Source organism: Myxocyprinus asiaticus, chromosome 38 (genome assembly GCF_019703515.2).
Source record: "Myxocyprinus asiaticus isolate MX2 ecotype Aquarium Trade chromosome 38, UBuf_Myxa_2, whole genome shotgun sequence".
Classification (NCBI taxonomy): Eukaryota; Metazoa; Chordata; class Actinopteri; order Cypriniformes; family Catostomidae; genus Myxocyprinus; species Myxocyprinus asiaticus.
Genome location: NC_059381.1, coordinates 13,525,566 through 13,553,428, shown reverse-complemented (window position 1 = coordinate 13,553,428; position 27,863 = coordinate 13,525,566). Strand labels below are relative to the sequence as shown.

Below are 27,863 nucleotides of genomic sequence, written 5' to 3'. Positions count from 1 at the left end.
ATAGTCAACATTTTCAGTTAGAAATGACTTTGCGTAGTAAGCGTGAGTCTGATAAAACATATGTTCTATTTAATAACATACTTTTTAAAGTGTACTTATGTTATTGATATTTCTGGATGAGAGCGGCAGAGCATGTCTCTTTCCCGCATACACATACAGCATGGGAGCGCAGGCGAGAGAGTTAAAAAAATCTTTGAAAGAGTGTGCGCTGCTGCTCTCAGCCAGAATAATCACATGTAAGGACATATATGCATGAAAACTGATGCGCAGTATCAAATAAACAGAATGTATGATAGTATTAACTGAAGAGAGCACATCAATATGAAGACAAAGCCAAATCCTGGACATTTAGAGGCAATTTTGAAATCCCGGCCGGACGCTTTTTTCAGGTCTGAAAAAGAGTACATGTCTGGGGAAAAGAGGACGTTTGGTCACCCTATGTTACGTTATTTTTTTGTTTGTTGTTTGGTACACTGGACTACTTGTTCATCATATTCATCTTAAATTTAAAAGCAGCAGTATTTGAAATGCATCTAGTTCACCTGCAACAAAGAATGCAAACTTGATATCTGATCTTGCTTGTGTAGATTTCTATTCTACTCCAAAAAGTGAGAATTGTCCGACTTGACAGCTCATTTCTGACTCCTCAAACAAGCTTTTTATTTCCTGTCTTTTAAGACGAAGGTCTCTTTAAGACAAGGTGAAAGCATACGCTTTCTTAGGGCTTGTCACTAATGACATCATCATGACTCAAGAGCATTACTAAGCAGATACTGAACAGATGATAAAAAATAAATACATCTACGAGTCTGAGTTCAAACAACTCATATGCAGTAAAGATTTCAGTAACAAATAGGGGATGATTTATTTATAGTGTACCCTCTATGGAAATGGAGAGTATATTCTTGCCTGAAATAAAGGGAAGGTAATGTAGCCCAAGGATAGGTTGTGTGGAGAGCAGAATGTGGGCTGGCTCAGATGTGGGGTGTAAATAGATGGATGGAAACGACAGGCTGTATATCTGTATGGAGTTCATTGGTTGGATGGCTTCAGGGCTCCTGCACTATGTGCGACCTGGAATTTTGACATTTCTGTGCCCTTTAAAAATATGTATTTGACGAACACACTCCATCGTAAACAAGATGAAGGACGTACAGTATAAGAGCGAGAGAAAGACGGATAAGATAGGAGGAAGGAAAGGGTCTTAGCACTCACCTCTCCCTTCTTCACTGTCATGGACTGGCGGCGAGGTGTGCTCTCTTCATTAATGCTTGACAGGAAGTTCTGAGAGATGCGGAGGGCGTCTTGAAGCAGAGGGTAGTCTGGATGACTAGAGGGTGTGTGTTTCAGAAGGTCCTGTATAACACACACACACAACCCAACATGCATACATACTTTATTAGAGCAATTTTTGAATAAAAAGTTAAAACAGACATTCAGGAAAAATGTAAAGTGGTCATAACATTATTATTTTATTATACATTTTCTTCCTTAGGTTGATCTAAGTTAGTAGTTCTTTTGTGTCAAAAAATAAAAATAATTTCATTTTCTAACCCTATAACGCAGTGTCTATCAAATATGATACACAACGTTTGACGGCTCTGTTTCACTCTCTGTTCAAGCTGACGAGCCAAACAACCTATGGTATGTAAGTTTCACATGTTTATGGCACCATCTAGTGGTTATATGTGAAAAGAAAGTGGTTTCAATGTTTATATCGATCTATTTAAAATGGCACCGGACTTGCGTGAAAAGTGACTCTTATGTTGGGATAAATGACAGCTAAGTAAAAGTGACAGTAATGATTATATTGTTACTGATATTTTAAAAAGAGTATTTGCTGAATATAAGCAACTTGTGCTTGGTTAAAAATTTGTATATTATTTTATTGAAAACCCCCCTTTGAAATTCATGTATCAAATATGATAAAACAGGCTTTTAAAAATGTGGACATATACATTTCATAAGATACATTATAAAATATGCACATGACTGCTCTGTCATTATAAAAATCTCATTATTTTACATTACAAGCTATTTTTTTCTCACATTATCTGACCTTATAATTAAAATGGGCTGTTTTTTTAAAACACGCCTTTAAGATTTCCATGTAAACATGTTTCTGAACATTGAAAATGTGCAATTGGTGTGTAAATGTGAGTGGTCATGTGTTAATGTATTCTTTTATTCAGAACAAGCCATTCTTCAAGCTTAGTTTCAATAATTGGACACAGGAGGAAGTTTTGAGCTTTTGAGGATGTTACAGTATATTTTCATAGTACATAGTATCTCAAAAGATCAAGGAAAATTTGATTCCACATGATATTTAAGAAAATATTCAGATGAATAAAAAGTAACTCACATGTAAAACGAGGGTGCTCCTGGTCACTCTGTCCACTGGTTTATAGAGCAGAGCTGGCAGACACGACAGAAGAGAAAACACACACACACACACACACACACACACACACACACACACAGTGGGAGATTTTTCACAAGAGCCATTTCCATACTGCAGGCTCAAATGCAGATGAATCGAAACCTTGTCTACTCACTCAAGTGGTTTTATGCAACTGATTTTGAAAAGACGAAAAGACATTACATGCTGTAAATAAAATGTGCAACACTTAAATACTACATAAAATATAATATCTTGATCTTGTTGTTTCTTACTTTCCAGTGAGTATTTGGCTGTCAGGTCCTTGCACTCCTTGGTGCTCCTGACCTTGAGACTCTGCGGAGATATTAGAGACAAACTCGTGATCAGTAAACCTGTAAGGTACACGATGACTTTGTCTGCACACAGTCTGGGCTATAGTGACAACGCTGGTAACTCTAATCCATGGGTCTGGATTTTTTTTGTGTGTGTGTGAAAAAAACAACAATAAAAAACAATGAATTAAAATGTGAAAATATGCATTAAACATTCATTATCACCCCACAATAAAATAGATTAAGTAAAATTAAAATGCAGTTAACAAGTATATGATTCTATACATCAATAAAGATTATTGTAATGGATTAGCAATGTAAGCAACAGAGTAAAGTACTTAAATACCTTAATATGGTTTTATACGCATACTATTATAGGCCAGGTTTAAACTGCAACACTGAATTTTAAACAATATGTAACAGGGGACCCCTATTCCATCTCTCTATCACCAAGGGGCCCTTGGCCTGAAAGAGGTTAAAGAACCCTGGTCAAATCAGATGTAGAACATCAGTTGCTCCAATTTATTCGCAGTTTTACTGCAGATGTTCTCCTGACCAATGATGTTTATGGGCTCTCAGGTGCAACATTGGATGGTTACATTCACACATTGTCATGAAATAACAAAGCTAATTACATTGCAGCATCACTAGCATTGTTTATGCCAACCTTAAGGCTTATTAGAGCTAAAAAATAGTGTAAACACTACAAGTAAAACACATATACTGTGTTTTTATTTATTTATTTATTTTTTAACTTTCCATTGCATTGTGGGTACTCTCCCTCCTCCACACTCTGTGAATAGAAAGAATCCCTTTGGGCTGCTCTATATTTTTTCTGAGAGACTAAAAGAATACATTAATCTGTCACAAATCATCCAAATATGTAGTAAGTGTAAATGTTTCCTATTGTAAGCTGTACACCAGGGGCAATAATTTCTAGAACCCGCTAGAAACTGTCCACCCCTGCTGGACTGTATTATTATGTGTTACCATTACTTACACAAACAAGTGTGAACAGACAATTATCCTAATGTTCGCTTTTGGTTGTGTTAGAATGGAGGAATATCCAAAGTATAAAAGGAAATAGTAGTTGGCATGACAACCACTGGTAGGGGGAATAAAGAGGCACAAGGTGGGCATCATCATGTAGATTTTATTCCTCATAAAAATTTTGCAAGGCATAAAATCTCCCACTGAATTCTGAAGAGGCTTAAGCAGCACTTTAATATCTGCTGTCCTGGTTGGTAATGGTCTCTCAGGGTTAATCAGTCATACTGAATGACCCATGGGGGAGTGCTTGCAGGTAAAACCCAGCATAAAAACTGGAAAATTTAAGTTTCTTAATGGAGGGATGGATCAAGGACAGAGTAGATCTGATGGGAATTTAGTATGGAAGTTGCCAAAGCAAACAATTTTACTTTTTGGTCTAGAACTATAATTCTATACAATAAGCCTGAACTATGGCTTCACAGTCAGTGTTTGGAATTGACAACCATATTTACTAACAGGTGTGACTCTCGAATTGTCCTGTTTATACAGCTGATCAACAGCTTACAAAAGTAAGCTGTAATGTGAATGCAGCCTAATGTATGTTATAGGAGGACATTACTTCTAACCAACCAGAGGCAAGTATTTGTTTGTTTTAGAAACGAACATAAATGGGAATTGTGGGTGTAGTTAACTGCTCCTGGATTAGAATAACAGGTACGCGAGCACTCCAGTAGACATTACCTCAGAGATCTCGGCAAACTGCGTGTTAGCTTGACAGCACTTCTCCGCAGTCTCCACAGCAAGTTCGTAATTATCCACAAAGGCCCTGTACACTCCAAGCTGGCTTGCCTGCAGGAAGAGAAAACATAGCGAGTCATTTACACTTATGAATCTTACTGTCTTTCAATGTTTTGTCTCCATTTTCTACGTACGATGGACTTTAAAACAGCAGGATGCAAACTGTTGGTATTCATGAGTACATCCAAGATGGCAGCTAGCGCTTGGCTAACAGTGACACTATCAGTAATGAGTGAGATGGACTCTTAGACTCACCATGGTGACATGGGATGGACAGACGGGATGGTGTTATCGCCGCAGGAGCAGCTGGACTGTTGCTGTGAGTGGCTATAGAGCCTACAGCGGTTGCTATGGCAGCAGAGAACAACTCTACGGTGAGCAATTAATATGTGTGTCTGGCGCTTGTGAAAAGCACATTTGGAAATCTGATTTAGCCCATCCAAACTCAATGGCCCTCTGCCAGCATTGAAATCTCTCTCTGGTTTAATAGCCCAATCAATCTCTTAAAATACAAATATACATTAGACGATAATGGGTTTGTGTGGGTTTATATGTGTGATAATATGAGAGGCTGGAGTTGAGTCAGAAAATACTCTACATGATTTTACCCTGTGTGTGTATTTGACAGTTAAAGGGACCATATAAGGGACTAGTCTATTTTTAGGTCCACTTATTATGTTTGTCAAGGTTTATAGCACCAAATTCAATCATGACTTACTTTTACATGACCATTTCTGCCATATTTTAGACTCTTAGGACCCTCCATTTTTGCTATTGTACCTTTTAGATTTCTATATGTAATGATCATACATGTGGTTGGCTAACCTCTTCAACATGTGAAATCAGAGACAACACTCCCACCAAGTTTTTGGAGGTATCGTTGTCTTGTGATGTTTCAGTTGCTATTTAAACCTGGTTTTGAGGTGCCAGGTTTGAATGTACGCATGCATGAATTTTTCTATTATTATTTATTCAAGATTATTCATATGTATCTGTAAACAGACTTTGTATTCCTTACACAAAGATATCAAATTACTTCAAAAGACTTGGAATAAAACACACCAGTTCTTTGGACTACTTTTATGGTGCTTTTTTATCCTTATTGAAACTTTACAGGCCCTTGTCTCCGTCTACTTTTGCTTACATGGAAAAGAGCAGCTTGGACATTCTGCAAATTATCTCCTTTTTATGTTCCAAAGAAGAAAGAAGGAACAAGGTTTGGAATGAAATGAGGGTGAGTAAATAATGACAGGATTTAAATTTTTGTGGGAGGCATTAAAATTCTTCCACACGTTACAGAAACATATGTAAGTACAATGCTAATTTTTGGACTGAAATGAATGGCATCACTGTTTTGACAGTGAGATTTGGTCATCTTTCAGTCTCTCATTTTTTCTCCAAACCACCCCACAACCCTAGGTAACTCCACTTGGTGGTACAGTGCATCTGGGGATACATCTTTTCTCCAGCACAGACCCAAGAGTCCAAAACTCAAGTGATTTTGTCAGTGTGTGCAATCCTCTCCCTGCTGAGCAGAAACGGATGCCGCGGGCCAGAGTCTATCTGCAGCGTGGAGGATGGGAGTTTACACTATGAAAACCTCATCATAAAGCAACGGCACACACACTCCAAGCTGATCAGTCCAACCATGACTAAACTGTGTGAGCTGATACATTAAATTGCAAAGAAGCTGGATGTTAGCAATACACAAAAAGCCAATCTTTTAGAATGGGTAAAGACCAAAACTGTTAGTCAAGATTACTTATTTCAAATCAGAAATAAAATCTGAAAACAATGGTTTCATACATTTTAGCTCAAATCATGCTAAAAAAATAAAAAAGATTTTTTTTTTTGTATTTGCTGGTCCAGAAAATGCCCATTCAAGAGTGAATTAACAGCCATTGCCTCTATCAAAGAGGTGACTGGGTCTTTAACTGAAAGGTGGGACTTCCATTCCTTCAGCCCGCATATTGAACTTTACAATGTCTTCCATTCAATTTTTACGAGTGTGCCGTCTCCTCCCAGTTACATTGTCTATGTTAGGATCAACAGTCTTCATTCAGGTAACTGTAACTACACTACTAGTGTGACTCACACGTCATAAAGTGTCAGTACAAGTGAGATGTTGCATGACAAGGCCGTATTGAGAAGGTTGAGATGTATCTAAGCACCACAGAAACAAACTCATAAATTGATACGTCAGCTGGTTGAGACAGCTTGACAGAGACTTCAGCACAGTAGTGCACACATCCTCTCAGCCTAGACAATATTCCTCATGATGACATGACCATATGCCAGGCCCAGCTGAAGATGAAAGTGTGTTCCTTTGCTCTGTGCACTTAACAATTTTAAGTAGGTCACAGATCTTCACTGAAAAGATGGAAATGTCTTTTAGAGTCTCCAGAGAATTTACATACGATGTCACTGACAGGCGTAAAGCATTTATCGCAAGCGAAAGGGAATATTAACATCGCTCTCATAGCTGAGCGAGTAAACAAACGTCAGCATGCTTTACCTTTGACAAACAGGCTCCCGTAACCTGTCGGTATGCCGCAGCGAATCTTCTCCTAATTTGTGTTGTGCTTTCTTACTCCACATGAGCTGCCAGTAAGGCAGAAATGACACAAGCTGCGGGAGATATTTCTATCACCGACTCTGACTACGTTCTCATGCAGACAATCTCAGTATATTTCTCTCTTTCATTCATCTTCCTCTGTCTCCTGCTGCTAGCGACTGTCTTTTTAGGGAGGCTGCCTCCTCAGGCGCTGCCTCGCCTCCTGCCTTCGGATACTAGTTAATGGATGTTGGAGAGAGTGTGAAGATCGGTGACAAATAGGCTCTGGTCAAAATGACTGCTTGAATGACTAACTGTCTGAAGAAAACAGAGCATCTTTTGGGAGAAACACAACATAGATACTGTACATTCCATTTATTAAATGTGGGATGGTGGAATACAGTAGGAGAACAGTGAAGGGAAAAATGGAAAGATAAATAAATAAATGTGGAATATGACTTCAGTGCACGACACCCAGACAAAGTGATGGGGGATTTATCTGCCCCCCTAACAGTCACCAGTCACGTGAGGAAAGAACTTAAAGGAAAAGAGAGGGGAGAAGAGAGATAGAGAACACAATCCTCGAATGGGACTATTAATAGCCCTCTCCTCAAGACACAAAGCACACACTGTAGCATCTGCTCAAGTGGCGGGGTGAAATAAGGCAGCTTTGATATGGGATTTTGAACGTTACACAGACTCCTGCATTCCAGACGTTCTGTGATTGTGTGGTGTCGCTTTAGGGGCATAAATGGTTCATTTAGGATTCTTTGATTAACTTATAAATGTTAATAATTGTTATTCAGCCTAATGGCGCACAAGAAGTAAACAGAATGTGAATAGTCACAATTGATCAAATGTGATTCTACTTTGATCAGGATCAAATTCTTAAATAAGTAACACTTTAACATGAGAAGCAAATTCTGGTTACATAAATATGTAAATTCAAAATGAAACAACATTCGCAACCAATTTTAATTTTGTATTGTGAGGTATTTCTGAATGAAACAGGATATTTTATGAGAAAAATTGTATGGCAGGACTTTTATACGTTGAGAATTGATTGGATTGTGAAAAGTGGGCATTAAATACCAAAATGGAGGTAGGTTGTTGGAAGGGTAGGGTTGAAAAATAAGAGGGCTTGGTGATGTCAGTCGAAAAGGAAAGTCATTACACAGGCGGAGCAAGTTTGTACATTTTGATGAAAGATTACAAAGACAAACCTTTTTTTCTTTAGAAAAACATGCACTGATAAATTGTGCACAATAAGACCAGGCACGTGTATTAAGAAAGTAAACAGGCTCAATTTTCGATTCCATGTTGACTTTAAAATAATATTCCGGGTTCAATACTAGTTAAGCTCAATCGACAGCATTTGTGGCATAATACTGATTACCACAAAAAATATTTTTTAATTGTATGGAAAGTTTATTCATTTTATTAATAAAAAAGCTCAAATCTGGGTTCCAGTGAGGCACTTACAATGGAAGTGAATGGGGCCAATCAGTGAACATTAAAATATTCACTGTTTTAAAAGTATAGCCACAAGACTTAAACAATATGCGTGTTAACATGATTTTAGTGTGATGAATTGCTTACTAACCTTTTCTTTGTAAAGTTATAGCCAATTTTACAACTTCATTGCCATGATGATGTAATGTCAACAAACCCTAAAACGACTGTAAAAACGATGATTTAAACAACTTTACAGCTCAAATAATGCATGAATTTTAATAGAAGAATTAATGTAAATGCTTTTATAAAATTATATGCTTCATGTTTCTGCCTTTAAACCCTCCAAAAATTGGCCCCATTCACTTCTGTGGTAAGGGCCTCACTGTAACCTCCATTTTTGCTTTTTCTAAAGAAAATAACGGACGAGTCGAAATAATTTTTTGTGGTAATCAACATTATGCCACAAATGCTGTCGACTGAGCTTAACTTGTATTGAACCCGGATTATTCCTTTAACATGAGACAATACAAAATATCAAATTTTACTCACTTGTTTTTGGAAAAGGTCTCCCACACATTGGTGGTGACTCCACTGTTGCACTCTGGGTAAAAGGCCATCGTAGAATTCTTTGTGGATCTCGTAGAGTTCAGGCACTTTAAAGAATATGGTCTCGATCTGCTGAACAGTCACGACAGGCTGGGAAGTGGTGGCCGCTGCTTTCAGGGGCTTCATGGGCTGACAAATGAGCAGGAAGAGAAGCAGGATTAAATGTTTGGAGGCGTAAATTTTGAAAAGTATTTTTGTAACCCTGTTACTTCTCACTTTAAATGTTTTGCGAGTTGCTCATAGCAATAATGGCAACATGGACAGGCACAAGGAAAAATATATCAGGGGTAAAAGTAAATTAAACAGTTTTTGTCATTACAAAATTATCATTTAGAAAAATCTGGAAAAGGTTTGTAAAAATCAGATTCCATGCATTTTATTTTTGCTGTTCAGACTACAAATGACTAGATGTTTTTAAGTTGGATATGCAAAAAACAAAATCATATTTTTGCTACCTGCCTGAATAAAGGTCACTGACGAGACACAAGTATGAACATTGTCCACTTTCAAAAGGACTTAAGAAAGACCGAGTGGTATGGGTTAAAATTTTAGACAAATCTAATCAAGTGAAAAGAGACAAAAGAATGTGTGACCTTCCATGGGCTCCATGGATTAAGCTGAAAACTAAATCACTGGTGTAGCCCAGCTAACACAGAACATCACCCACCTAGCCACATGCACGCACACGCACACACGCTTTCAAATGCAGCTGACAGTCCTGCTGTAGATGACAGATTTGCTTAAGTGCATGATCACTAATTTTCTCACAACAGACCTCTGTCAAAATATCAGTCCAACCACCCTGCTGTAAGCAGTTAGAATGATTCAAGCTTGAGGATCTCTCACCAGTAGCAGCGCCTCCAGGTGGCTGAGGTAGGTCTCTTCACTGGCCAAGATTCCAGACAACACCCTTTTCCGCATTTCCAAGCCCTTCTCCAGGTCCAACTCAGCCTGCACACAGAGAGAAAGATCTCATACACTTCTGAGCAACAAAAGTACAAAATCATATGACATTAAATTACATTCTGGCAATGTTGGAACGAGCTATAAAATAGCGATTTTGCATTGGTTCAATGGAGCTGCTCTCTAGCCTTACAATAACTGTCTTGGCTACATGAGAATCATGGGAAATTCATAACACCTTTGAACTGAATAAGGCCTTTCATGGAGTTTACACTATCCAGCAAGTCTTGAGTAAAGGATCAAGATACCATGGACCTTGAATCCATCCAGAAGCGAGACATTTCTTTCTTTTTTTTTTTTTTGGCCATGTGTTTAGGTTACAGAGAGCTGATAGGGACTAAATAGTCCTGGAATGTTGGTTTCCATGGCCACAGCACAGGTAGTCGAAACCACAGATGTTTGTGATTGTCTCACGGGACTTTCTAGTCCAGATTTCAGGATACACATCCAACTGCCTCAAGACTCTGCTAGCAATTCTGTCTATACCGGCTTGTATCAAGCTTTAAAAAAGGTAATGCTCATAATGTTTTAGATTTAAAATACCTTCTTGTATCTCATATTTATATGCACAACCATAATATAATGTTTAGTTGTGCATATGCAAAGTATAAGACCAGACAATGACAGCCACCATTTACTTTCATTGTATGGAAAAAAGATGCAACAAAAGTTAAGGGTGACTGAAACTAACATACTGCCAAACATCTCCACTTGTGCTTTCCATGGGGAAAAAAAGAAAGTGATACAGGTTTGGAACAACATGAGGGTAAGTAAACAATGACAGAATTTTCAGTTTTGGGTGAACTATCCCTTTAACCCAAAGAATCTGTGATTGTCCCTGGATCAAACTGCATACCTTTCTTCTGATAAAGCAGCTCACATCGCACAAATAGATATTTGAAGTGAAACCCCACCAGGCGACAGAGTAAATCCTGCCACTGATATCTGCAGCATGGGGAAAGGTGGAAATCAAGAGTTTATTCATTAACTCTTGGGCGCTAGACATCTCTCCCTGGGGGGGCACCAATGTATCTCGAGACCACCATCTTTTATTCATCCACATATTTATTAATGAAAGCCTGTCAGCGTTTCAGTGTACGAGAATGATTTGAGCTCATCTCTGCCGGTCAAACAATAATCCTCACTTATTGAGAACGGGATTTTTTCTTAGGGATAAGAAAAAATTATTTTCATTGTCACACAGAGAGCACAAATGAAAAAAGGCTCTGAAGGAAATCAGGGAAACTACAAACTTTCTGTGAAACAGCAAATATGTTTGAAGAACAGACAGTATGTCAAGAACAATTACCTATTATATGATTTAATATAATATATTTATTAAAATGTATTAGGCCTATGTAATTAAATTACACATTCATACCATATGATACTGCACTTAAAACCCTGTAGAGAACTTTTGTTGTGTAACAAAGGATTTTATTCAATGCATTTATGCTTAGCATTTGTACATTACATTATAAAGAGAAATAAAATTGTATTAGGGAGGATAAAGTTATGGAATAAGCTACTAAACGGGAAGTTGCCCCACTTTTCTCTTATTGTATTGTACTTTAAATAGTGTTTACTAATAAATATAAAAACAGAATCTGAATAAAAAACAAGAAACATTAAATTATGAGGCCAAACACACAGCAACAAACTTATGGAAAAGATATACCTTTCCATCAGAAATATCCTGAGGAGACCTAAGAGAACAGTGTGGTGGGTTTGAAGTTTAACGAAAAGTATGCGTGAAGACGAGGAGTGTCTGAGGTCTTGTTCCATAACAGCAGCTTTCATTATTTATCTCATCTATGTAACTCGACTATACCGTCAATGCAAATTTGATGGGAGGAGAAACCACCACAAAGAGTTGACAAGTCACAGATGCTGTTATCATTACAAGAGGTCCTGTCTTTTTGCTAAAAGTCCTGGAGATGCTGGATGAAAGATAGACGAAAGAATAACATAAAATGTCGAAAAAGACTTAAGATGGCTAACTTAAATGTTTTTTAGCATCAATGTACAGCAATAATCATATTATCTTTATAATGTAGCAGCTTTTGAAAAAATGTGTCTCCCCTTAAGAAACCATTGAGAAATGACTAATTTGCGAGAACCAGCCATGGCCTCTGCAGTGTCAATTTAGTGATCTCAGGTTTACGCGCAGCTCAGTGCAAGATGTTTACACAGCAAATCCCTCTCTGAATCTGTCCATATAACAAATCCTGCTGTGTGTATGTTGGGTAAACATGTATAGAGCATGTATGTGTGTGTGTTACTGGGGGAGGGCGCATGAGTGTATGCTGCAAGTGAGTATGTACTCTATGTTGATTAAAATCCATGTGGGAGTTAAACACAGGGGTCAAAAGGGCACTCAAAATTCTGGCAAATGCAAATGCAAAAAAAAAAAAAAAAAAAAATGCTTGCCTCTAGGCATCGTATTGGCGAGGGAGAGATATAAATAATTTTTGACAGCCAATGGCTGTGTCGATAAAGCAAGACTGCTCTGTTTTACAATGGATGAATTAATTTGGTGGTATGGCTACTATGTAGATATGATGAAGATGCTTTTACTGAAGCTCTGAAATGAAAGCTATGGTGATTTCAAACCATGGTTGATAATAGTGGCATTTAGAAAGAATTAATTTCTATCATGCTTGACTGCATGCGATGTGAGATGTGAGGATTTTCTGCACTATGCCAAGGTATATGATATTTACTAAGCTGTGGCAAGCACTAACTGTTCAATTATAATTGTAATTCGCAGACACAACATTTTTGAAAACAGTCACATTTCACAGCTCACTGATTTTGTTACCAATACCACAGAGGTTATAAATACATGAGGGTTTACTAGTACAATGGTTTATAATCTGTATTAAAGATCTTTTATAAACAGAATGGATTTCTCTTTTCAACCGAGGGTCCATGAAAATCTTGCCAAAAGTATGGTCAAAAATATAAAACATTAAGGATTTTTTTTAGACATATACTGTAAATATATTCTAGATATTTTCAAATGTATTTCTAAATCTATTATATAATGTTATGTTAATGTTGTATTTGTTAATGTTTTAATATTATTAGTGAATGTTATTATTAAGCGTTACTGATAAAATGTAGTAAAACTGTAAATTAGATGTACATAACATGGAAACAAAAATCTTCATTGCTTAACAAAAACAAATTTATTTATTTATTTTTTATCGGTAGGTTGACTGGCATATGTGATGATGACTTACAGACTTGGAGGACTCGAGTGAGCCAGAGGAGAGGGTGTCTCGACTGCTGCGGCTCTTGGAGCTAAGGTGAGGGGAAGAAGAGGGAGAGTCATCGATGTAGGGCAGGATGTCATGGTGTCGTCGCTGCTCCTCCGCCCGGTCTGCGTCGTAAAAGTAAGTGGGAGGAGTGCCCGTAAATGGACCATCTGTCACAAAACATTAGGAGAAAGCGGGATGAGATCTTCCTCAAAAATATTTGACAAAACAATGTGGAGGAACTGCATCACATAATGCATTGAATATAGCATATCTTTCAAACTCTGTTTCCTCTGTAGTGACATGTACCGATATAAAATGATTGATACCGGATTCTTTAGAAAAATAGAGAACAGGACTATGTTACTTTTGTTTACTGGTCCCATCTCTAACTGAAGATGTCATCAAGTTTCAAATGCAGTGTTTAACTGATTCGGTTTCAGCAGTAGACTAAAGTTAGACTACTGAGCCACAATGAGATTATGTCTCTTGAGTGGGTCTTATGTCTTGGTATTATTTCTGACAGGCTAGAAATTTCTGCAGACATTAAGAGGATGCATAATGTTAAGGTTTAAAAAGTATCCCCCTCCACTGAAAAAGAGAAGGAGCCCAAAGATTCCTTTTCCCAGACTGGTTTGGTCATTAGGTTGCTGGAAGCCTCACTGGAGGATCTCATATTTATTCAACTCAAAGCTTTCAGCTCAGTTAAAACTTTCTGTTTTGCCCTAATATAAGACAAGCACATCTGCAATCCTCCTAGATGAATGTGCAGGACATTAAATTCTATCTAAAATGTTCTGTCTAAAAGGGGATACAAAAAACACTTGAACACTTGATTCATTGCCAGTATTAAAGGACTGACAGACAGAAGTATACACTCACTGAGCACTTAATAAGGAACACTGTGGTCCTAATAAAGTGCCCTATGTGCCTTTTTTTTTTTTTTGCTGTTATAGCCCATTTGCCTCAAGGTTCAATGTGTTGTTCATTCTGAGATGCTATTCTGCTCACTACAATTGTACAGAGTGGTTATCTGAGTTACCGTAGCCTTTCTGTCAGCGCGAATCAGTCTGGCCATTCTCGGTTCACCTCTCTCATGAACAAGGCGTTTTTGGCACCATTCGGAGTGAACTCTAGAGTCTGCTGTGTGTGAAAATCCCAGGAGATCAGCAGTTACAGATATACTCAAACCAGCCTGTCTGGCACCAACAATCATGTCACGGTCGAAATCACTGAGATCACATTTTTTCTCCATTCTGATGGTTGATGTGAACATTAACTGAAGCTCCTGACCCATATCTGCATAATTTTATGAATTACACTGTTGCCACACGATTGACTGATTAGATAATCGCATGAATAAGTAGGTGTACAGGTGTTCCTAATAAAGCTCTCAGTGAATGTACAATCCAAAGTCATTGCTGATGAAACTCTTCCTTGATTTGTGAGTTTTTGTTTGTTTGTTTGTTTGTTTGATAGGGGGAAAAAACATAAACCTAGCTACATGTGGCCAAGGAAACAGCTAGTGATTTTTCCACAACACAGAGAAAGGATGGTTGATTGGATTGACGCATGTCAGTCTACAGGTGAAACATGACAAGCAAGCACTAATGCAAGTTGTTAAGGGGTTTACTTGATGTGGAAAACAGGTTTTTATTGTGCTCCATGCTGTCTCAAAATAACACAGCCAACCAAGGCATTTTAACCATTCACAAGCTACTTTAATATCCATACACAGACTCACATGGTTTGGATAGCAAGTGTGTGGCCTGTGAAGACAAGAGAATAAATTAATTTAATTTCACTGCTTTCAAGGGCTCTCTATCTCTCCACAGTCAAGTACAGCTGTGCTTATGACAACAGAATAATCAGATTTCCTCCCACAGACAAATTCACACTCACAGTAATATGTAAACAGAAAACACACACATAATACCTCTGCTGTGAATGCTATGGCAGTGTTGATCTGTCAAGCAGCATATGGAGCATGATGCTGCATATAGAAAGTCATGATATACTTTTGGAAAGCCAACATGTCCTGCAGTGTGACATGCTGTACTCCATCTAAAACTATTTTAAACAGCATTTTGCACATTTTTAATTATTATGCATGCAGTTATCATGACCTTATATTAATTGAGAGACTACATGGAATATTTGTACTTTTGTCACACCGCAGCATAATTCAAAATGAACTAGTGAAAGCAAAAACATGATTATAAATGGTGAAAACTTAAAAGAAATGGTGACTAGTAACAAGACGTAAGATTTACACTTTCCCATATTCATTCATTTACAGTATATTTTAACTAGAACTATCAAAACAAACGCGTTAACGCATGCGATTAATTGACGCGTTAATTTTTCTTTTAATTTCTTTAAAATTGTACTTTTCATTGCATGACGATGGCACTGATGCCCTGTCGTGAAACATAAATGCAGCTTCACGATTGCTATAGCAAAGTGGATAGCCACAGTCTGCCATTGGATTAATATTGTGGAGGATGACAGTTTAAGAGATTTAATGCACATTGCAATGAATACGCAACCTATGAGGAATAGTTCTTTCAATTAGTCAACCTCCCACTTAGACTTTGGGAAATGTTTAATGTTACTTGAATTGGTGCTATTTTAGTGCATTTATTTATACTATAGAAGGCTTTGTTTGGAAAATGTTAATAAAACATTTTTGTTACATATTGTTTTCTAAGGAAGATAAATAACAAGATAAATAAATTTTGACAGGAAGTATTTATTGTCAAATTTCAGCACTCAAAATCAGTGATTCATCGCAATCAACTATGAAAAATTATGCGATTATTCGCAATTTAAAACTGTTTAATCGACAGCACTAGTTTTAACCTAAGATCATGATGTGAAAAAGGTCATGGGCATGTTCTGAATAAAGCCAGATGAGTGTGAAACAGCTCTAGCTGACTCAGAGTCATGCTGCCTTGTCATCCCTTAAGCTCTCATCCTCCTACTCTTGCCTCTCTCTCTCTCTCTCTCTCTTCTTCCTCTATTTTCTCCAATCTATCGCTTCTTTTTTCCCTTGGCTTCCCGTAGATGTCTGCTGTTTTTTGGCCGAAGAAGCAGCATGCCATGAATATCTGGAAACATCATCATCTTTATAAACAATTCTTAAATCCAAGAAGCACTTCCAATCTCTTACAGAAATCACGTTTCTACAGCCATGCGCAAAATTGACTGAAAGCAGAGGAGCATGTTATAGATAAATAAAACTGTCTGATTAAAAATGAATAAATCTGAGATCACGCCCATTGCAGTGTTAAACTGTAAAGGAAGAAAATCTATTCTAAGCCTTCACAGGTTAACAAGTCACAGATCTTTTCATCCACCAATTGTGTCGCCAAACAAGTGTCTCAGTCCAAGTTGAAACCTAGAGCAGAGCATCCCTCAGTGGCCAAAAGGGTTTATGTGAAAGGGTAGAAGCCTGGGAGATGAGCTGCTGCAAACCTGCCAAAATCTCATCAGCATGTCATTTAGCAGTACCGTTCCAAAGGCCTTCAGAAAATCCTATCATTCGGGTTTGAAAGAAAAAGATGGATGGGAGGTCTCATAAAAGCATGTCACTGTACCTACATTTCTGCAAAATGATTTTTACGTGGCTCATTGTATGTATCGCATCAGTTTCCTGGTGAAATTTACACTAGAGGTGCTAAAACAACTACTTTTATTCCCTTTTACACAAATCACGAGTAAAACAGCATTTTTTTTTCACCCTGTTCCTCACAATGCTATCTTATGACATAAAAACACTTTTCCAATAGTGAATGACTTGTAAAGCAATACATTTTAACATTTGCATTACATAAATACATTTACAAGCTTGTTTTTTACTTGATCAAACTGTACGGTAACTGAACTAGAGCACTGCACTTGTAATGCAAACAATCGGGGTACGAGTCCCGAAGTGCACAAAAGTCAACACGTGAGCCGAAAATGTCATAGAAGTAGGACTGGCCGATATGGCAAAGAATATTATCACAATATTTTTTCCCCATATCATTCGATATCATTCTTTATAGATATTTACAAGTAAACCCCAGAGGGCAAGCTACCTTTAAAACACTGAGTTTAAGATTAAATTCTACATAAAGTGTGTGACATCTTTTTAATTATGTTCCACCAATTTCATCATCTTGTGACGCTCCACACTCCAGCTCAGTAGGTGATGGTAACGCACCATAAGCTGGATTGCCAACCGGCAGTAAACATCACAAGAAGAAGAAACACTTTCTTGCCTGTGACAATGCTATGGATCATGAAAAAAAGTTTTAACTAAATACATAAATAAACAGCAATGGTGTTGATGTCAGAGTTGCTGTTGTGTTCAGTCGATAGCTGTATTGCAGTGTCAGTGCTGTCTTGTTCGGTACACAATAACATCATATTAGCTGGATAGCTAGCTAGCAGGTACAGAGCCTCATTACCAGTTTACATGGCAGCAGGACTATGTAGCCACTAGCCTGCTAATACTTCCTAACAGGCTGATTTCATGACTGTAATTCAGTTAGCTAGTTGTGTGCATAACTTTGCCGAACGTCTTGCTTGCGTCTTTAGCGAGACGTATGTGATCTGATCGTCTAGATGTAGAACTTAGGCAAAATATCAAAAATTACTCAAAAGTTTATCATCGATATCGAAAATGTATTTATTCCGATAAATATCGATAGCGTTTTATCACCCAGCCCTACATAGAAGCACCATAAAATGATGTGTTTAGGAGAACATTTAAGAACATTTAATTCACTTTTAGCACCAAACAGAAGACATTTTACTTCGGAACTGCTGCTAAACGTGTAAAGAACCATGTAATTTCATTTTGCAAAAATGTTGCCACAGTCACATAATTTTCATGAGATCAGACTGACTTTTTCAGTGTGCTCCTAGATCTCTCTCTCTCTGGGCTGTTCTGGTGGAGAGATTATGGTAGTGATCACTGATGGGGGTTTGTGGTGTTCAGAGGTCTACATCTGCCAGATTAATTTAGAGACACGCCCTCCTCCTCCCATGTGTCACAGGTTCCATTTAAGTCTGGAAATAAGAGTGTGAAAGTGTGTGTATGTGTGTGTGTGTGTGTGTGTGTGTGTGTGTGTGTGTGTGTGTGTGTGTATGTACCCAAGAGTGCCCAGCCTCTAGGGATGGGAAAAACTGGGAAAGAGATGGAAAATGCCACATAAAGGATAAAGAAGTCACTCTATTCTCTTCACCATAGTCGATTTCCCTAAATATCCAATTTTCATGCAATTTAATACCACCACCCCCAACCATCACAAGCTGAAAAAAATAAATGAATATGGAAAAGGGGAGGTGAAAATTAAACTGAAATTATGAGTGAAGAACCGCCCCGGGCAATGACTGAATCAAATGGGGACTGCATAGAGAAGCTAATTTGATAAGTAGTGTCATTTTAAGGGCATAAAATAACAAAGGATTACAGTTGGCTGATATTGCTTTTGGAGACTTTTCCCCCACAGATAAATAGACACTGAGCTATGGTGCTCAAGCAAGCGGCATGTATACAACTAGATTCGTGGTGGCATCACTAGCCTGTTCTCTGTTTTTGTGATATAAACCTTTCTAATAAAAGGTTATAGTTATTTAGCTTCTTTATTTGTTAAATATCTGTTCATATATTTCTAAGAAATGTGTCTGATTGTTGTCTGGACATGACACTAAACCAGTCTTATTATACAGGGCCTCCCCTTAAGACTCACTATTCGACTACTTGCTAACCCTACGCACTGACTAGTCGAAAATATGTAGTTTTGCACATTCCTAGTCTAGACGTCCAATAAACCCCAAACCAGATAATTCCAAATATGTGCTACGAGTAATAAGGGTCAATTAAATGTTTTTGTGAGGTCATAGTTATCTCAGTGGAATATTTATCTGAACAGAGAAAAAAACAAAAAAAACATAAGAAATGATTGGGATGAAACCAGGAAAACAGACAAATCTGATGTGTTGAATTCACACAGGGAAGCCCCCTAGTGAGTAAATAAGCCTGTCTCAGCAAGGGGAAGAGTGAATCACAACACACACCAACACAGAGAGCCACCCTGCAATCAACACAGCATCCATGCTGCCATCCTCTGCCTACTGTATCTCTCTTTCTTTGCTCTGACCATACTTACAAAGCATTAGAACAGGTTAATGATGCCGCCACAAATCTAGTTGTATTCAGTCATTTAAAAGCTGTCTGGCTGAATTGGCTTCTGTATTACAGCCAAGTGCTATGCGGGTCCTGTTATGTAAACAAAGAGTGTACTGTGTGTTTTCTAGAGAAGGGAGGCACTGTCAGAAACAAGATGAGATGCCTGAGAGAAATTAAAGTCCTCACAAATAGTTTCCTTTGATTGAATCATGACTAATCTAGTTAAGTCAGAGGAAATTCCCAGATGTGTCTTAAAAAAGAAAGCAGAACAGGGACTGTCTTATATCTAGCACCCTTCCGAATAGTTACTTTGTTTACTAATCTACTTTAATGATAACATTTTATTCCAATTGAGAGAAAGAGAGAAGGAGAGAGCCTTGCAAACATTTCAAGGAGTTGGCTGGCTCAGCTGGGAACCTGCATGATATCAAATGTGATTGTCACAATTGATTTTAGCTTTACATAATTTACACTGATGTCAGACTTACCAACTCCATATGGTTTATATCCTGCAGAACCACAAGGCAGACGGCAGGCGGTCCTGCGAGGCGTCTTCCTGCCAACTATTTGACCAGGGCCCAATAGTCCCGGTCTAGTGGATGCGGATTGCTGCGGGGCTGCGTTGGGTGAGGTGGGGGCTTTGGTGTTCTGGCCGGGGGCGTATGTGTTATCTATATATATATGTGTTATCTACATATTTCCCATTCTTTATTTGTATTTAATATTTTGTACTCATGTATTTATAATTTCCTTATCCTCTTTTTCTTTCTCTCCCTGGTTGTTTTGTAATTTTGTAGTAGTTTTGTATGTATCTCTCTGTATGTGTATAAATGCAATAAAAATTAAAATAAATCAACAAGCTTCATGATTTGAGTTATTATTCATGTGCAAAGTTTAATAGTTAAGGTCGGGGGTTTGTTAAAATCCCTAAGTACGAAGCAATAGTAATGCTTTCTAACTGCTTGGCCTATTTATGTAGTAACTGAGTATTCTTTAGTTCTCACTTCTCTGTTGACCTGTTTGCTAAACAAATAGCAATCAAGCCTTTTGAAAACTCACAAGCTGCATCAGAAATCGCATACTGTCAGAGTATGTACTGTATTTGATGAAGTATGAAGAATAATGACACGTCTCAGCCAGAAAAACAGTGCGTTCTTTAGGTACGCATGTGTGTAATATGAATAGAATTCAGACAAACTTCATCCGGGAACGTGGGAATTATATACCAAATATACGAAGTTTTAACTACAAGCGCAAAAATAATTAACTCTGGTTTTGTTAAACAAGCACCATTTAAGCACAAAGAAAAATGTTCTTGGTCACAGAGCCATCTGAATCACGGTTCTCAGTCAATTTTTTTAAATAAAACATTTGAAAGTGACGTCTCCTCAGCTCCCGTGGCATTATTGTAAAGTGTCCAGTCAATCTGCACTTCAGAATCTTGCCAGAAATAGTAGGTCATCTGGATATTTTTTGTTTATTCTTTTATGAATACTGAGGACTATGACATACCATTGGCACACTGTATTTGGCATACTATATAGTAGAGAAGTATGGATATTCGGACGCAGCGACAATGTGCCAAGTAAGATCATCGCTTTACTTGAAGGCTTTGTGATCAGGGTTGAAGTGGCAGGCTGAGAGCGTTCTGGAGCTCTAAATCTGCAGGGTGCTCTTCAACACATGACCATTCCCAGTAATTCACCATCAGTTCCAAAGCCATATCCCAGATCTGGAATGGGAGTCCATTAATTTTAACACTAAGTGCAAATAGCCCATCTTGTTGACAAAGGCTATTTACACCAACTCCGCCTGCCATTACTCAGACCAAGCTCAAGACAGCCACAACAAATTTCTTTGGGGTCAACTGCTGAAGGCAGGCATATGTGAATTTTTCACAATGAGGCAGAGACGTTGAACTGGTTAACGGGTTAGACGTTTAGTGGGTTAGGAGAATGGAGAACAAAGTGACTATTTGCAGTCCAATAGTCTGCTGGAAACACAGGAGTTTACAACAAACTATGCCCTCATGTGCTGCTGTAGTGACTCAGGGTGTAATGACGGTGTGAATTTACATTGTCGTGACGATGATCCGGGTTTGAATCCGGCCTTTTTTTCCACTTTGTCTCCACTCTTAATATTTCCTATAATACTACTTATAATAATAAATAAAAGTGATTCTTCACAGTGATTTGGTCACAGTGAAGGTCAGGGAGTTCAGAGAAGGGTTTGAAAATTAACCATGGTTTAACTGTAGTAATATTGTAGTAACCATGTTTTTTTGGGGTGGAAACCATAGTTTTGATGCATTTAACCATGGTGTTACTATAGTAATATGTGGTTTTATATAGTAACCATGTTTAATTTTGTAGTAACAATGATTTTATGGTGATACTACGGTTAATGTAGTTAAACCATGGTACATTTTTGTAGGGCTAGGTTTGGGGGCTGGTGTAGGTTGTCTGTGGGACTTTAAATAAACACATTAAAAAAAAGCTGCAGTGATGCCCCTATAATGTCCGTTAGTATTTAAACGGAGTGCAAATAGCATCTAAAGATATTTGCACACAGTGCAAAGAAGACGCTTTCTGTTGCTTTTTACACTGAGTGTCCATATCATCTGTCGCTGTTTGCACTTAGTGCAAATAGCCTCTGCTTTAATTTATCTGTTTACCTGGTGTTTTACTGTTCTCATCTTGCTTTCATAACATTTTCCTTTCTAGTGCATAACAGGAAAAGGACTGAAAGCAAAGAAGCATGTTATAGATAAAACAGTCTGATTAAAAAATGAATAAATCTGAGATCACGCCCATTGCAGTGTTAAACTGTAAAGGAAGAAAATCTATTCTAAGCCTTCACAGGTTAACAACTCACAGATCTTTTCATCCACCACTTGTGTCACCAAACAAGTGTGTCTCAGTCCAAAATAGCTTCTGAAGAAGTTGTTTTTTGTGGGGTAGGGATAAAGGTTAAAGGTGGCCTGTAAATGTGCAGTGGCCTGTTGTATGCTTATGTATCCCGGGTTTCAAACAGCATATGGCTCTCGGTGCAGGTCACCAAGGAGACAATCTGAAAAGGCTGACTCAGCTCTGCACATTAGCACAGGAAATCCATACACTCCTGTGTACACATCAATCCTCTCATTTTACTTCCTCTCTTCATTCTTTCTGTAGTACATGAGTACCAGGGCCATGAATCTGTTTTGTTGATCAGAGTATCCCCTACTTGTGAAATGTATCTAACTAGTATTTCACAATGGAGGTACACCCTGCTGGTAAAAAAAAAAAAAAATACACAGAACCTTGCTCCTGTTTAGAAACCCACCACCTATGACAGATTTACGATAACGTATCCATGCCACCTGAAACCAGTTGCTATAACTGACACAACATCTCTGACCATGCAGGAAGTATTAAGTCTCCTTCAAAAGAGAACAGTACTGTAATCTAATTACTGGCCTCTACGCTCCCTCCCTCTTTCTTTCTTGTCTCTATTACTTTTTTTTATTATTATTTAAATAATTGGCCTATATTTATTGTTTTTTCACAAATTAACCAACCAAAACATTCATTCATTAGTAATTGGAAATAATGTAAAAGGCAATAGAGAAAAAAAGAAGAAAAAAAAAAAAAGCAGTTCAAATTTCATAACATAAAAACATACTTGACTCCTCAGGGTAGGTACTCCCAATTATTATACTGTAATCCATGCATCAGCTGCAATACCAGGAACCAAATAGTTTAAAGAAATAGTTAATTCAACATTAAACCACATTGGTTCCCATGGTGTCTCGTGTCCAAATGTCATTACATAATTTCCCAACAACTAATGAGATTTGACGTTATAGACGTAGCCGCCATATTGGATTCCATATTTGATTTCAATTATTTGATTTGATTGAGTGATTAATGAGTTAAATTTCGCTCTGTTCACACAAAGTGATCATATCACTTCAGAAGACTTAAAAGTATCTAGTGCATGAGACAAATCAATTCCTTTTACTGTGGTTTTATGGTGTATTTTTGTCCTTTTTTGAGCTTGGCAGATTGGAGTCAAGCTATTCAGTTTCATAATATGGCAAATAAACCTTTTGAAGACTTTCTAAAATTAGTTTTTTTGTATTCCATCGAAGAAAGGAATCATACAGGAGTGACATTACAGTAAATACTGACAGAATTTGAATTTTTGGCTAAACTATTCTTTTTAAAATAACTCCCATATTTTATAAAAAACATTATCAGTTTTGGAGTGAGATATAAATATATGGTATTCCAGTGGTACTAACTCCATTAATGCTGTTTTTCAACACTTCTCAGAAGGGAACTTACCGTATTAATTAATCCAATGTAAGAAAATGTCAAAATTCACAATTTTACATAGCCTTCTGTTACTTGCAGAGGTTTTCTGAAAGCTGACAAGGGGTTTAATTCTCAAGATCTTTTGCATTTCATGAATATGTTATGCAAGTACTGCTATAACTTGTGACACGATCATAAACTATGCCAATTTTAGTCTAGCATTTGAAACAGAGGTAAAGAGTTAAAAGTATGTCTTCCACAGCTTGACTAAACCTACACACGCATATAAAAAACCGAGGCCAGCGGGAGCGTAATTGGCAGTGGCGTACAGACAACAGCAGCCACAGAGTTCTTTCTCTTATCATTAGCAAACAGGAGCCTCTAACAAATGGGCAAATCTCTCTTAATCTCCTGTTAAACAGATGCCCAATATCATACCCATGGTGAGCTTATTAAATTGATTTGGGAGCAACAGTGCCGACTTTGGTGCATGTTTTCATCAATATCATACCCCTGGCATTGTAGCACTCCTTTCAAAACCCTGTCATTATAAAGGTTAATTAATTGTTTTTATAATGTTTATGTCTTCAAAAAAGACAAGCTATTGCTTTATAAACTTTAGTGCTGGAAGTTCATGTAGAATGGATGGTTGGGGCAGAAACTGGCATGATATGTAGTATTAAAGCCAAGATTATACCAGTGATTATAGGCACTATAGTGTGATATTTCCTAAGTATTAAAGAGAGGCACACTGATTTTGTGGTTTTGTTCACAAAGAGGCCTTGAACACAGAGAACTCTGTGGCAACTGACCAGGGGTGTGTATATTTTAAAAGTCCCCTATAAAAAATGTTTTTTTAGTCTTTTGTGTCACTTTAAATCCTTTGAAGCGGGGTCACCCACACACTGTTTAAACCATGACAGCACACACTGAAACAAAAATAAAAAATAAGATTTTTTACATTTTTGCACACAGTTTTTCTAAGTAAATTTTAATGGTAAAATCTAAGTAAAATCTTCTTAACTTCATAATATAATATTGATGAAAGTGAGTAAAATTAACGAACATTTCAGTTGATACAGTAACCATTACTAATAAATCTAATGCACATGGTACTTACATAAACTTATTTTTAAATGAATATTTTATTTGAACCAAATTTTTCTTAACACATTTTGTACCAAATAATTTTGTTTCGTATCATGTACCAAATGACATGTGAAAGCATTTCATAGGGAAGCTTAATGCATACTATGTACCATAGTGAAAAAAATTATATACTTAAGTACACTATATTAGTGAGTGTTTCAGTATACTATAGTGTATTGCTAGCAGGCTATAAATTTATATACTTAAAAGTCTGCTAAATTGGAACAACTAATTTTGTACTTAATGCACTATAGTTTGCTGAAAACAGTGCTGTGGTGCAACTAAAGATGTGTTAAGTATACTTGGTTATGCTAAAATGGAACTATTTCAAGTATACTTAAGTACACTTTAAATATCTACCCTTGTATTTAATTTTGAAATACACAATGTATTTTGGTGACATTACAATTGTAACTCCAATACACTGTAAGAGTACTGGACATATATTAATGTTTTACTGATAATATACTGTTGGTCTACACCACAACTGAATTTTGGCTGGCATTAATATATGCACTTCTGGTGCTTGCATTAAACGTATTACAGCGTGAGTATTACTAGGAAGAAAGTTGTGTGACCAAGCATTGTGGGTCTTAAACCACTATTAATCAACAATGATAACACTGAAGAATTGTCTTTCACTGTTTCACACAGGATCACATCTACCTCAAAGCAACACTAATCTCACCCAGGGTAACTAAAAAAAATAACCCCTTTTCATAACATAAAATGACATATTTAACATTAAGCTGAACTTGAACCATAACTATAACCCCAATTAATTTTAATTGTTAGCTAATAAAAAACCCAAACAGTCCCCAAAACCTACACAGACCTATCTAATTAATTATGCAAACACAACAGCTAATAGCAAGTCCCCAAGCAGAAACATCAACAGACATTACAGTTTATTCCTGGAAGTTTTAACACCTGACATTTTATTAAAATAGGTAAACGTACCATTTTGCCCTTTGCACAAAGAAAAGTGAAACAATACAGACATCTGATTGGTCCATCTATTCACTGATCTACAAAGGCCAATGGTGGCTAACTTGCAGCTAGACAGAAATTAATAAAAGTGGATGAGGGCACGCTGGTTGGCTAGTTGTCGCTTCTGTGTTGTTTGTAGAAGCATGTAGAACAATAATGAGATGCTCCGTTATATACTAATATATTATAAGTCAAGATGTTTATGTAGATAGTTATAACTTACATGAACTGACTTGCGTGATAGTGGTAGAATGACCATATGCTGATAGCACAATGTTAACAAGCAAATTAACAGTTTTACATTCTCTGTCGGTTTTGTGTTTATTCTTCTGTCAAGAGGGAAATTTTTATTAATTCAAAGTAAGACAAGATTGAGCAGACAAGCAGTATTAGACAAAGTAGGTTAATGAACAAATATTGCTTTGTACCCTATTATTGGGGATGAGGAAATTACTTTAACCCTTACCTCTTCAAGTCACGCAATATCGAATGTAATATGCTGCTTTAAAAATGGAATAAAACACAGGGCATACTGTACTTGTGTAACGTTTCTGAATGCAGACACAAACAACAAAAGACTGTCTGATTGAGACTTTAATAGCTACATAAAGAGGTGGAACCTATGCACAAGATCCCACAGTTGAACTAATTCAGTGTTCCAGTAGTATCATCATCGATGGCTTAACAGACAGCATTTCATTTTGTTGAAAATAAAAAATGTTTGAGCAGCAGTTTGTGTGAACTGAAAACAATGACAAGAACATAGCCAGTCTCTCTCCACGGAAGCAGATATTGTTTGTGTACATTCGAACTGTGTAAGGGGGTGGTTTTTGACTAATATTTATGTCGATATTTAACTAATCACCGCGATTTGGACAATTTTGGAGCCCCTTTTGGAGCTACAACATTAAGTAGTCAGTATGCACAGTGTGTTGTACACCCAATTTATACAAGACCATCTTCCAAAATTGTCAGTTCGAATGTCTTAAATGAATTACTTTCTTAAAGTACACTATATTAAAACTTAATGTATTCTTCCCCTAATTGCATTTGTAAAAGCTAAACTACATGATAAAAGTTTATCTGTGTGCATTGAAGAAAGCATGAAATAAGTGCAATTACATGGTACTTTTAATTAGTTCATAGATATGTTAATATATTTGTAGTATACTTATCATGAAATAAATATATTTTAAATATAATTTGGTATATTAGTTTTTCACTAGGGTGGTCTATTAAACAACATCACCTTTCATTATTGGCAATGAGAACAAGAAACATAGCTGCGCATGCAGACCTCAACACTTGGTGCACAAACCACAGTTATAGTAACAATCAACAGATCATTTTTTTGATCATGAACAGGTCATTTTGAGTACAAATAAACTTCAGATTTTACTAAACAAGAAGTTACCAAATATAACAACAAATAAAAATAAACCTGGTGTAAATAAACTTGCAAACAGTGAAACCATGCAAGCTTATGAATTATTCAAGCCAGGTGCATGCTGGGAACACCAGCTTCGAAAAGTTACGTAAAATTTACTTATTTTATTTACCTGTAAAATTGATCAAATAGGCAAATAAATATGACAAGGTTTTCTACTTTAGGACTGATACATGATGACGCATCATAAAGATAAACAATCATAATTATATTTACTTATAAGCTAAAGCATTCATTTTTACATGTTTAAATCAGAATTTACTTAATATTTTCAAGTTCATGCTTTAACTTTAATGTAGAAAGTACTTAATCTTTTCTGCTATATTTACTTATTTACTTTACCTAGAAAAATAAATATTGCTCAGATGTTTCTCTTTCATTGTTAGGAGTTCCCAATTATGTTTCAATTAAGTATCAGCTTTGTCTCAGATGTTTCTCCTAAAATTCAGGGCTAACAAAT

At 36.9% G+C, this 27,863-nt stretch overlaps 1 protein-coding gene across 2 annotated transcripts in view; it reads right to left on the bottom strand.

The window, feature by feature from the left end:
• Nucleotides 1-27,863, bottom strand: part of LOC127428935 (breakpoint cluster region protein-like) — a 94,056-nt gene that overhangs the window by 30,422 nt on the left and 35,771 nt on the right. For both annotated transcript variants that reach the window (XM_051677621.1, XM_051677622.1), the window contains exons 2-8: nt 13,324-13,508; nt 9,962-10,066; nt 9,059-9,244; nt 4,444-4,551; nt 2,674-2,734; nt 2,363-2,415; nt 1,216-1,356 (exon numbers count right to left, since the gene is read on the bottom strand). In XM_051677621.1, coding sequence (XP_051533581.1) covers nt 1,216-1,356; nt 2,363-2,415; nt 2,674-2,734; nt 4,444-4,551; nt 9,059-9,244; nt 9,962-10,066; nt 13,324-13,508 — 839 coding nt within the window. The remainder of the gene's footprint in view (nt 1-1,215; nt 1,357-2,362; nt 2,416-2,673; nt 2,735-4,443; nt 4,552-9,058; nt 9,245-9,961; nt 10,067-13,323; nt 13,509-27,863) is intronic.